Here is a 12,051-nt window from a genome sequence, read left to right as displayed (position 1 = left end):
ATGATCTGACGGTGTTCATGTGAGCCTGAGACTGAGGCTCAGAGAGGGGAGGGTCTTCCCTGAGGTCACACAGCAAGTTGGTGGCAGACCAAGGATTAGCATGCAGGCCCTCAAATACCCAGTAGAGTGGCTTTTTCAGTAATCAAATCTCATCTTGAGTCTCTGAAAACTCTCAGCTGATTCCATCTAACATAATAGAATGTAAACTGCTTATTCTGAAAAAGAGACCAAGGTCAGATTTGCTAAATCACTCCTCCGTGTCCCTGCCTCTGGGGAGCCAGCAGCCTCCTTCTGTAGAGCCAGGCAGGAACAGGAACCAGCCATTACTGAGCACTTACTGTATGACAGGTGCTGAGCTGCCCTGCCTTGAGGGAGCGCTTTCTTGTCCCCATTTCAGAAATGAGGTAGCTGAGGCTCAGAGAGGAGCAGTTACTTTTTCCTGAGGCACGACAGTTCCTGAGCACCACTGTGCCTAATGCTGGACCCCGCAGTGGGCCCCAGACCCTGGGCCAGGAGCCTCTGGGAACAACAGCTTCAAGCTGAAGCGCTGTCTTAGGCCCAATGGTCTCCTCTTCCAGGCTTACTTCATCAGTGAAGTGTTGTGTAAGACTCTGGTGTGTAGTGGAAGCAGCGGGAGTCTGAGGCAGCTGATTAATTGAAATGTACTTTGATTTAAATTGACAATTTCCTTGTTCAAATTTTAAATGACTTTCTCTTAGTTTACTTCTCTCATTCCTCGTCCTCCTCCCACGTGGGACTTCCCTGGCCCCTTTGGTCTGCGGGAGTATTACAGGCAGGCCCCCTGGGCTCTGAGGCCAGGGGTGGGCCAGCCTCCTTCATTGGACCCTTTGTCTCCCCAGCATGGGCCTCTTCCCAGCCCTACAGAACAACCACCCTCCATGGGGCCTTTTCCAGGAGACTACACCCCATCTATGTCCTTGTGGGAGTCCCCATGGAGCGGTTACATGAGGCAGTGTGTAGGACCCTAGAGGGGCACCAGACGCTAATTGTGTTAAGTGACCTTGGACGAGCCACTGCCCTTGGCTGGGCCTCAGTGTTCCCAACTGTGCAGTGGGGGAGGGGTGGACTCCACTTGTCTTGGGGGGGCCTCCCAACTTTCCTTGGACAGGGGTTTTCCTGGGCCCAGAGCTCCAGGGATCAGTCGCCTGACTCCTGCTGCTGATCTACACCCCCCCCACCCTGCCCTGTCCCTCCTCACATTAGCTCTTCTTCTGTGCTGAGCCAGATTAGCTTACACATCTGGCTGTAAAGGGGGGCTACACATCTGGCTACAGCCAGACCCTCCCTGGGTCTCTGTCAGTTTCCCCCACGGGCTGTGGCCCTGACCTGCTCCTTCCAGTGTGCCCCTGCCATAAATGTGCTGCCACACACACCTGTTTCTACCCTTTGTGCACTCCGGGAAGAATGTGCCGTAGAGGAGTCTGAACACTTGGCTGTGGGAACTTGGGCAAATGCCTCTTGGCTCTGGCCCTCAGTTTTTGCCTCTGTGAAATGGGCTGGATGGCTGACCCCCAGAGTCTAAATAGAGTTAATGGTACACTGCCCAATTCCTGAAGGGGAGGGCCTCTAGCTGAGTCCACCCATGCAGTACCCTCTGCAGAGCCATCTCGCCAGACACTTTGCACAGGGGTGACCTACCTCAGGGTGGCAGTGGGTAGGAGGTAGAGGAGGAGGAGGGAGCCCCAGGCTTGTGCAGGAAAAGGCCCCAGGCTCTGGTTTCCAGTCCAAGGGAGACCCCTGCTGTCCACTGTGCTAGTCCCTTTTTCCTATTCCAGGGCCCCCGAGGACCAGATGGAACAGCTGGGGAGCCGGGGTCCAGGGGCCTAAAGGTACTGAACCCCATGGCTTGCTTTTCCTCCCACCCCAGTGGGGCAGGAATCCAAGAACCCAACTTCACACTTTCCTCTGCGGTAGGCCTTTCAAAAACTGCCGGGGAGTCTGCACAGCCTGCAGGGCAAGGGCCTGAGAGCTTGCCTTATCCACACCTCCTGGCCCCTGCAAGGCCGCAGCATAGGAGCAGGGTGGGAGAGAGCGCAGAGCATGAGGGTGATAGTGAGAGAGCTGGTGAGAGCGTGCAAGCAAGAGAAAGAGCAAAAATGAGAGCGTGAGCACACAGAGGAATCACACGCACTCTGGCCCCTTCCCCAGGCCCCAGCCTCCGGAAGCCCAGGCTGCCTTTGGTAAGCCCCATCAGTAGGATGGCATTCTCTAACCAGACACCTGGTGGCTGCTGCAAGCCATTCCCCTTGCCCGGCCTTAGTTTGCCCACCTGCACAGTGGGCAGAGGATTGGACGCCATGATCTCACAGGGCCCTTTCATCTTCCATGGTGGAGTGTGTGTGTGTGCGCGCGTGTGTGCGTGTGCGTGCGCGCGTGTATGTGTAGGGGTCATTCACTATGAAGGGGCTTCCCACGCACCTGCCCCACCTTCATGTGCTTTGCTCCCTGCAGGGCCCTCCAGGACTGCAGGGCAGACCAGGCCAGCCTGGGCAGCAGGTATGTTGCCACATCCCCTCCCCAACCAAGAGGCCAGGCCAGTGCCAGTCAGGCCCCTCTCTGCTCCTGGCTTTGTGTTATGGGCCCCCCCAACACCTTTCCTGGCATTCAGCCCCTAATGGCCCCAAATGTGCTTCCAGGGCGCAGCTGGTGAGCGAGGGGACATGGGCCCACGAGGCTTTCCTGTAAGTAGTGCCAGTTCTTGGAATTCTGCACATGGGACTTTCAGGGGGTAGGGCACACTAGCCACTTTACACAAGCTCCTGTCTTTTGTGGAAACCCTAAAAGTTTCCTGCACTGAATACCCCCCAGCATGACTCCTTCCTCTCTGTCACATGGGGCAGAAGGAGAGGTGGACCCTAACGCACTGCAACAGGCTTGACTGAAGCCAAGGGGACCAGCAGGGTGGGGAAGACCATGGAGGGCCTGAGGTTCCCTTTGTCTGGTCTCTGCAGGGCATTCAGGGTCCCTCGGGTCCCCCAGGCACCAAGGGTCTTCCAGGAGAACCGGTAAGTGCTCTTTCCCTCCCTCTTTTGTGTCTGAATTCCTGGCCAGCCATTTGGATCTGTGGGCCATGTGGTCAGACAAGAAGAGGATCTGGAGGCGGACAGTGCCGGAGCTCCACTGCCCTGATGGGACAGGACTTGGGAGGGTGAAAAGAGCACTAGACAGGGGGCTCAGGAGAGCTGGGTTCCAGTCTAAGCTCTGCCTGCCTCCAGCCTCAGTTTTCTCACCAGTAAAGTGGCGGTGATTGTCTACCTTGCCATTCTGCCATGAAGATTATATGAGAAAATGTATATAGAGTGCTTAGCACAGTGTAAGGCCGAGGGAGGGAAGGCAGGGAGGAAGCGGGGGAAAGCGAGAGGATAAGAATAGACTTAACAAGCCTATTGGGAACTGCAGAGTTGACTGGGACTGGGACTGGGGTTGGACCCGGGAGAGCAAGACAGCAGGGAAGGCAGGAGGAAGTGGCAAGGACCAGTAGCTCAAAGCCACGGAAAGGGTTTGCTCTTTATCCTGGGCCAGTCGGGGGCTATTGCAGGATTTGAAACAGAGGAGGTTACCTGCCCAGCTTCCCCTCCAGCAGATCCCTCTGTAAAGGATGAATTTGGGACAACTCAGGCATTGAGGAAACCCGTGAGAGGCTGTGGAGGGTGGTGGGGCTGGGCTGGAGGTGCTGAGTGGAGAGGAGAGGACCCACCTAGGGTTTCAGGGCGAGGAGCCCCACACATAGGGTGGAAGAGAAGGGAGTTGCACCCCTGGGCCACTGCCCTATTCCCATATTCCACTTGCCTTTTTGCTCAGTGGATTTGACCTGGGCAGCCAGGGGAGAGGGGCAGGGGAGACAGATTTCCAGAAGCAGATCCAAGGTGGTTGGGCATTCCAGGACCTTCCAGGCAGAGAAAACAGTGAGCAAGGCTCAGAGCTGTAAAGGATGGGCCCGCTGGGTTTAGGGAGATGAATAGGAGGATGTGCAGAATGGTTTGGAGGGGAGAGATGGAGATGGTGGGCAGGTAGGGGGCACCTTGGACACCACCATGACCCTCAGTGTGTGGGGGGGTGGGGGCTATGGGCGAGCCTCTCCCTCACCCACTCCAAAGAGGGCCCAGGCTGGTGTCTCCCAACTGTCTGTGTGTCTGTCTGTCTTCTAGGGCCCCCAGGGTCCCCAGGGACCAGTTGGCCCACCTGGAGAGATGGGACCTGAGGTGAGTTCTGAGGGCCCCTTGTTAGGTCCATGCTACTGGGGATATATTGGTCCCCCGCTTTCCCCCCTCCCCTCCCCAGGGTCCCTAGGTGCCATTCTCTGTCCTGGCCGAGGAGATGGTCTTGTCCTGTGTACTGCAGATTGAAGGGTAGGTCCACCCTGATGGCATAGGACAAGGAGCTGGGCTCCCGGTCCCAGCGTCACTGGGTGGAACATGGGTTGGCAGTGCTTTTCTCTCGGCACCATAGAAAGCAGCAGTGCTCCGCCCCCTCTGGGACTTCACAGAGGTGTGACAGAAGAACCAGCCCTCTTAGGGTCAAGCAGCAAGGGACTTGCAGGGGTCCAGACACGCCTACCCCTGACTTACCTCGCTGAGGAGAAAACTGAGTGCTGGGGTTTATGCAAGGGCTGAAGCCATGCTGATGGGGAGAACCCAGGACCCCTACCTGCCCTTGCCTTCCTGGCCTGGCTGCAGCGAGAAGGGCTGATGTGCTCAGCCCCAGCACAGTATCCATTGGCTACCCCCTGTCATTATGTGAATCATGAAATTTTCCTCCCGATGCTTGCCAAAGGGCTCCTGATGTGGTAAACCACACTCGTGGGGAAATGGAGCTTCACAGCCACAGGGCAGCCAGGGACTCAGGCAGCCTGGGCCCAACCACCTGCACCCCTTCGTTCCAAGCTCGAAGGAAATTGAGCCCTCCCAGCTCAGTGCTGTGTGACTGAAGGCACATCCCTTGCCCTCTCTCGGCCTTAGTTACCCCCTCTCTTACTACTAGAGGAGGGCCCTTGCTCTAGGAGTAACCAATGGCATTTTCTTGCAGGGGCCATCAGGGGCAGCAGGAGAACCAGGCCTTCCTGGGGAAGCCGGGATGAAGGTGAGCCGGGATGAAAGAAGAGAAAAATGACTTGTTGAAACCAGCTCCCAGATGGTGGCCACGTCCTCCTGACGGAAGAGAACGGGCCTTTCTTGTGCCCAGGATAATGGGTTCTCTGTGTCCTTGGTAGGGGAGCGGGACCTGGCTGTGGCCACAGGAGAGTGCCCAGCCGGCCCGGAGCCCCAGCCCGTCCCTACCCCGGCCTGGCAGTGTTTTCTCTGGCACCTGCCCCTGCCTCCACGCCAGGCGGCCGTACCTCCATTCTCGATTGATACCATCTGCATTTCAATGCCAGTGCCTCTCATTACCTGCCCGGAAACAGGAGCCCATTGATAACGGGGCTCTGGGGAGAGCCTCCTCCCTGTTCCACTGCTGGAAGAGGACCTTGCTCCGCATCCCGGTCCCAGAGCCAATGAGCTATGCTGGCCGGCCTGAGGGCATTGTTGAGGCAGGACCTGAGGGACTTGAAGCACATCACCCCTCTTAAGTGCCTGAATATCCTTGCCATTCAAAAAGGGGGTTGGAGCTCTTTGGAACTGTCAGACTTGGCTTAGTCCCAGAATCCTTTGCTCAAGCAACAATGAAGAAAACCACCTGCATATAAAACATAGAAGTGGGATTGTTCTTGTTGAAGTGGGCCTGGTCGTCCCCTCCTGGTGCCCCAGACATGAGCAGGAGCACATTATGGAAATCATCAGATTAGAAAGACCCTTCTTGTGGGGCAAAAAAACCAAAAAACCAAACACAGTGTTTTTGAGTCGATTCCAACTCACAGTGACCCTATAGGACAGGGGAGAACTGTCTCAAGATTAACAAGGCTGTAAATCTTTACAGAAGCAGACTGCCACATCTTCGTCCTGCAGAGTGGCTGGTGGGTTCAAACTGCTGACTTTTTGATTAGCAGCCAAGTGGGACCTCCTCCTCATTTGGGTTTCTCTGGAAAGTTCTCAGGGAGAGTGAAGAAGGTGTTTAGTCACGTGTTTGCCATCTGTGCTGTCAGGGTTCTCTATAGCTTCTAGTTACTTAGTGCCCTTTGTGCCTCAGTTTCTTCATCCGTAAAACCAGAATAATACTAATACCTTCCTCACAGGGTTGTTGTGAAAATTAAATGTGCGGATATAGAAAAAGCACCTAAAACAACCCTATGTAAGTGTCCAGCTGTGATGATGATGGTGGCGGTCCTGATGACCCTTCTCTCCTGGCGTGGGAGAAGTCTATGGCCGGGACTTAACTTGAAACAAGGGCTGTAGTTGGTCTTTGGTCCTTGGGAAGAAGGACCATCCCTGGCTCCTCCACCCACCTCAAATCAGAGCTACTGAAAGTGGGGTGAGATGATGAGTGCTAGGGCGACTTTACCAACCCCTGATGGACTTGTGTTTGGTTTCTCCTAGGGTGACCTTGGACCCCTGGGCATCCCTGGTGAGCAAGGCCTCATTGGGCAGCGGGTAAGTTGAAGAAAATTCACTCTACCTGGAAAGCCACTGGGCTGGCTGTCTCCTTGGGTGCTTGGGTGGGGAGAAGGGGACAAGGAGGGACTTTACATAACCTCCCTGAGCCTCAGTTACCTTAATGGCACCAATAACCCACTCCCACTGCTGTCGAGTCGATTCCTTCCACAGCCTTGTTCATTGTAGGCCAACATTTCCACAACATGGAGATCCTTTTCAGAAAAAGCCTTCTGTGGTCAAACCGTTTATGACTCACTAAAAATTCTGTGGTCTTTCTTACACATTAACTGTAGCATTTTAAAGGCTCTGAGAGGGCCTGCAATCAAGAAATTGGCTTCATTTGGTTTAATCCAGGATCTCCAAATTTGCTTGACCTCCATGCACTTTTATTGGAGAGCACCTAAGAGTGTGGCTGCTAACCAAGAGGTCAGCAGTTCAAATCTACCAGCTGCTCCTTGGAAACTCTATGGGGCAGTTCTACTCTCTCCTGTAGGGTTGCTATGAGTCAGAATTGACTTAACGGCAACAGGTTTGAGTTTTTTTGTTTATTTTTACTAACATCCAAAAAAAACTGTTCCACAGAAGGTATCTTTCCCATACCAAAAGAAACCCAAAAGCTTGGGGTTTCTTACAGTCTAGTGGATTGATTAGTGATGTCTGCCACGGGCACAGAGGGGCAGAATCTACACGCCTGTCACATCATTGCATCCCTGCCTCTGAGGCCCCTTCCAGCTCAGACTCTGTACAGCTATGAACTCTAAAAGCAGAGAAGAGACCCAAAATTAGTTTGACGGTCATTTTGAGAACTGAGGAATCCAGGAGCATGCGCTGGAGCTGGAAGCGCAAGCAGGGAGCTAGCTGGCTGAGGGTCAGACAGGAACTCAGAGCTCTTAGTATCATTCCCAGACTTGCCAACTGGCCTGCAGGGCTCTTTCCTCATCTAAGAAATGGAATTTGACCGAGGACTTCCATGAGCGCTCACTCCAATTCCAGTAGTAACATCACAAATGGCTACCATATTTGGGGTGCTTACCCTGTGCCTTATGGCAACCCTTAAAAGAAGTCATATCAGCTCCATTTTTCAGATGAGAAAACAGATACTCGTGGGGTAAGTAGCTTGCTTGTGGTCAAACAGCCAGTGTATGGGAAACCCAGGAGTAACATCAAGGTCTATCCAACTGCAAAGCCTGTTCTTAACTGCTAGGCTGCACTGCCTTCCCAGACCAACCAACACCCATCCAGGATGGCTCTGCGACCAGCACTTTCTAACTTGTGATCTCATTTAGCTCCCCCATCCCACACCACCCTGCGAACAGAGCAATCTGTGGCCTGGGGGTCTGCTCCCCTCTTCTGGAGAGCCAAGGGCAGATGCTTCAACTCTCCCACTCATTCATTAATTAGCCACTGTTTCTGTGCACCCACTGTGTGCCAGGTGCTATGCCAGGGCCTCTAGGGTCCCCACTGCCTGTAGATCTGCCTCTGGACTTGGGATCTTATCCTAGAAAGAGGAGAAAAAGTAAAAGCAGGCTGAGACCCCTTCCCAGCAATGTCCCTCATCTTTCCTCACCATTCTTTCTAGGGAGAGCCAGGCCTGGAGGGTGACAGTGGCCCCGCAGGGCCCGATGGGCTGAAGGTAAGTGTCCTTCTGGGGCAAGGCCTGCCTTCCACTGCTACCCCCACTACTCTCCCATCCCAGATCTAGATTTCTTCCTGGAATCACCTTGTTCCCATAAAACTCTTAGATCAGATCTCTGCGTCCCCCTGAGAGCAGGGTGGGTAAGGGCCAGCCCTGTCTTGTTGCCTGCCTCCCACCCTCCCCACAGGCCTCCTAGCTGGGTGGTACCAGGGACCATCATGGCCCACCGCTCCTCTCTTTGGGACTCTAGCTTCTTCTGGCTCACGGTGGTTCCTGAGCACCACCGCTTTATGCCAGGTCTGGATTATCTTACAAACATCCTAAAAGGTGAGGAAAATATTAGTCACCATGGATGACCTGTAAGTCACCGTTAATGGAGGATCAGCCACATATGTCACAGGGACTGTGCTAAGCCCTGTCACCTCAGTCAGTGCTATGAGATAGCACCTATCTTTAGATGAGGAAACTGAGACACAGAAAGCAACTTGCCAAAGGATACACAGCTAGTAATTCTCACAGCCAGGACCCAACCTGGGGCTCTCTGGCTTCAAGTCTTGAGCTCATTCTGCTGCACCCATTCTAAAGGTGAAGCGACTGAGTCTTGGAGGGAGGCAGAGGTGTATGCACTCATAGCCCATGGCTAGGAGTGGAGGATCCAAAATTCAAACCCAGGGAGTGTTCGCAGCGAAGCCTAACTTGGCCCTGCTACTTCCTATAGGTGCATCAGTCAGGCACAGATGCTGGCAGGGGTTGTAAACAGCCCCAGGCCCACTGGAACCTCGGGTGGGTGGGCATTAACAGCAGCACTCCCAGCCCAGGCCTGTCCCTCACCTCCGTCTCTGGCCCAGCCCTGGCCCACTGGGGGCGCTTTCCCCAGGCCTGGCCTGTCACACTGTGTCAATCAGTTCCCCAGCCCAGGGTCCCAAGGGCCATGTCCCGGGCTCCCCTCTGTCACCCGTCAACCTTCCTGTCACCTTGGATAAGCCATGCCCCCTCTCTGGGTCTCCATTCCTGCATTTAAACTAAGTGGAGGACTCAAACCACATAATCTCAGAGCAGCAGGCCTCCTCAGATGTCACTGGCTGGTCCAGCCGCCATCTGAGGGTTAAACCTCCCCGACCTCTACCCATCACTGTTCCCACAGTGCTCTGGGTCCAAGGGAGGAGCAGGAGTCTCCTGGCTGCTGCCGCTTCTCCATTTCCTAGGATGCCTCGCGGTTTTTCTTGCTAGGTCAAGAGCGCCCCCTGTCTGTTATCCTCTTCTGCCTTCTCTCGCCTCTGCCCCGACTGCATCTCTGGACACAACCTGGCCCTGGCTCTGGGAGCCTAGTGTGTTTGGCAGCCCCTCCACATCCTTTGCTCAGTACCTGCTGCGTTCTGCAGCAATGCTGATGAACAAATGCTTTGTGTGCTCATCACACATTGAACACTGTCCTGGGGCCTTACACAGGTTACCCCATTTGATCTTTCCACCAAACCTGTATGGTAGATACATTGTTCTTGGGTGCCGTTGAGTCCATTCCGACTCCTGGCAACCCTATATGACAGAGTAGAACTGCCCCATAGGGTTTCCTAGGCTGTAATCTTTATGGTAACAGATTGCCAGGTCTTTTCTCCCATGAAGTGGCTTGTGTATTCAAACTGCCAACCTTTCGGTTAGCAGCCAAGTGCTTAACCACGGTGCCACCAGTTATTGACAGATGAGGAGCCTGAGGCACAATGCAGAGATCTGCTCACTCCATTTTGCTGAGGTGGGGCGGGGTGGGGCGGGGCGTCTTCCAGACTTGATTGCCTCACGCTGCCCTTCTTGCTTCCCTTTTCAAGGCTTCTTTTTCCTGCTTTCTTCCCCTTTCATTCCCTTCAAAGCCAATTCTACCTTAGTCCTTGGACCAGAGTAGTCACTCAGATGTACAGTGTGTTCCCTGGTCCTCAAATGAACCCCAGGAGAGAATCTGTTTTCATTATGGTGTTTGTGTGGGAATCACCCTTCCAGGTGATAAGCACCCCTCAGGTGTGCACAGCACTTTTGTGTAATAAATACAGTGCTTTTATGCCCATTATCTCTTTCGAGTTTGCTGACAACCGGCTGACGGGAGGCAATGGTGGCAAACCCCTACACCAGTACAACACTACACGTTCTCCAATGCAAGTACATGAAGTCAAGAGAGTTATCCTAGTTTGCAAAGTACGTCTTGTCCTACAAGGACAGGAAAGTTCCCAATACATTCTTTGACTGAGAAAACACTGTACAGATTCTCCCATTCAGCTACATGTAATTGAGAGTTACCCAGATTTTCAGTGTTCATTGTGTGTCAGAAGGATGGGAACGTTCCCAACCCAGTTTTTGACTGAGAAAACTGCGTAGATTTTCCTTTTCAAGTACGTGACGTCAAGAGAGTTATCCTGGTTGTCAAACTACATCATGTGCAGCAAGGCCACAGAAGTACCTAACATATGCTTTGAATGAAAAATAGCTCTTCTTTATCCAAAACTTATCATGTGCTAAGTTATTTATATGGATTATCTCTTTTAATCCTCACAGTAACCCTTTGATCCCTTTTTTATAAACGCTTTCCCATGGTCACACAACTGTTGAGTACTGGCAGCAAGGTTTGAGTTTAGTCAGCGTGACCCCAAGGGTGAGAGAGATATTGTCTCCTGAGCAGTTGTTGTGTGCCATCGAGTCGATTCCGACTCATAGCAACTCCATGTGTGCAGGGTAGAACTGCTCCATAGGGTTTCCAAGCCTGTGACCTTTCTTCCGAGGTGCTTCTGGGCGGGTTTGAACCTCCAGTCTTTTGGCTAATAGTCAAGCACTTAGTTGTTTGCACCACCCCGGGACTAGGAAGAACTGGGAGCCCTGGGTTCTCACCCACGCTCTGCCACAGACTTACTGTGTGGTGTTGGGCATCTCTAACTCCCTCTGGGCCTTAGTCTCCCCATCTGTAAATTGAGAGATTTGAGCTAGGCAATTCGTAAGGCTCTTCTGAGTGTTGACAGATGTCCTAGGATTCTGGGATTCTCTAAGACCTCCCCCCACCCCAGAGCCCACTGTGGATGGGGCCCACAAGGACAGCCACTCTAGCAGTGCAAGACCCAGGCTATGGGGATCTGGGCAGTTCCTGGAGCCAGGTCCCATGCAGAGCCCAGGAAGCCAGGCTAGGGCCCCTCGCAGAAAAGCAGCCCAGTACCAGGACTGGCCGTCCACGTCTGAGAGCTAGAAGAGCAGGTGGTCAGGACGACAAGCCAGAAGTGGAGTCCTGGAGCCAGGGAAGCTGCAAGAGGCTTATTTGGGCCAGTTCCCTGTCCCTATGCCAGGCTATGCTTGGAATCTGAGCATCACAGTGGGAAGGGACTTCAGAAACCAGCCTGTCCAGCTCTTTCCTGGTGCCCAGATCTGCTCTGCCCTGGTCCATGCCTCAGCTCAGAGTCTCCCTCCCTCATCTGTGTCATCTCTGGACCAGTCCATGGAAAATACTCCCTGACTGAGCTAGAAACTGCTCCGGCAACTTCCCCCACCCCAGCTTCCTGAACCCACAGCCCAGGTCACCCCGCAGCACCCATGGTCCTGGTCTGCTGAGCTATGCTGTCACCAGGCCTGTTCTGAAGCCTCTCTTCACGGCCAGCCTGAGCCCAGACTCCAGCTCCATGACCCGTGCACCCTGCTCTCTCTGCTCTGGGTGCGCCCCAGTTTATCAATGTCCCTCGTAAAGTGTGGCGCCAGGAAACAAACTGGCAAAGATGCACTCTGCTTTTCCAAGCCTGCGCCCCCGCCCACCCCTTCCTTGTACCCATGACTTCATGCTGTCTCCCGAGGGCCGCTCTCACAGTAATGGCTGAGCCACATGTAGACTGGCCACAGGCCCCG

The 12,051-nt window shown here is 53.9% G+C and overlaps 1 protein-coding gene across 1 annotated transcript in view; it reads left to right on the top strand.

Annotated features, from left to right (window-relative positions):
* The window catches only part of COL27A1 (collagen type XXVII alpha 1 chain), a 160,178-nt gene that overhangs the window by 105,035 nt on the left and 43,092 nt on the right, over window positions 1-12,051 (top strand). The window contains exons 29-36 of the mRNA XM_023545013.2: window positions 1,797-1,850; window positions 2,473-2,517; window positions 2,658-2,702; window positions 2,973-3,026; window positions 4,170-4,223; window positions 5,047-5,100; window positions 6,492-6,545; window positions 8,128-8,181. Of these exons, the coding sequence (XP_023400781.2) occupies window positions 1,797-1,850; window positions 2,473-2,517; window positions 2,658-2,702; window positions 2,973-3,026; window positions 4,170-4,223; window positions 5,047-5,100; window positions 6,492-6,545; window positions 8,128-8,181 (414 nt within the window). The remainder of the gene's footprint in view (window positions 1-1,796; window positions 1,851-2,472; window positions 2,518-2,657; window positions 2,703-2,972; window positions 3,027-4,169; window positions 4,224-5,046; window positions 5,101-6,491; window positions 6,546-8,127; window positions 8,182-12,051) is intronic.

This window comes from Loxodonta africana, chromosome 9, assembly GCF_030014295.1.
Source record: "Loxodonta africana isolate mLoxAfr1 chromosome 9, mLoxAfr1.hap2, whole genome shotgun sequence".
NCBI lineage: Eukaryota > Metazoa > Chordata > Mammalia > Proboscidea > Elephantidae > Loxodonta > Loxodonta africana.
The sequence above is the reverse complement of the archived record's forward strand: the minus strand, read 5'-3'. Positions and strand labels throughout refer to the sequence as shown.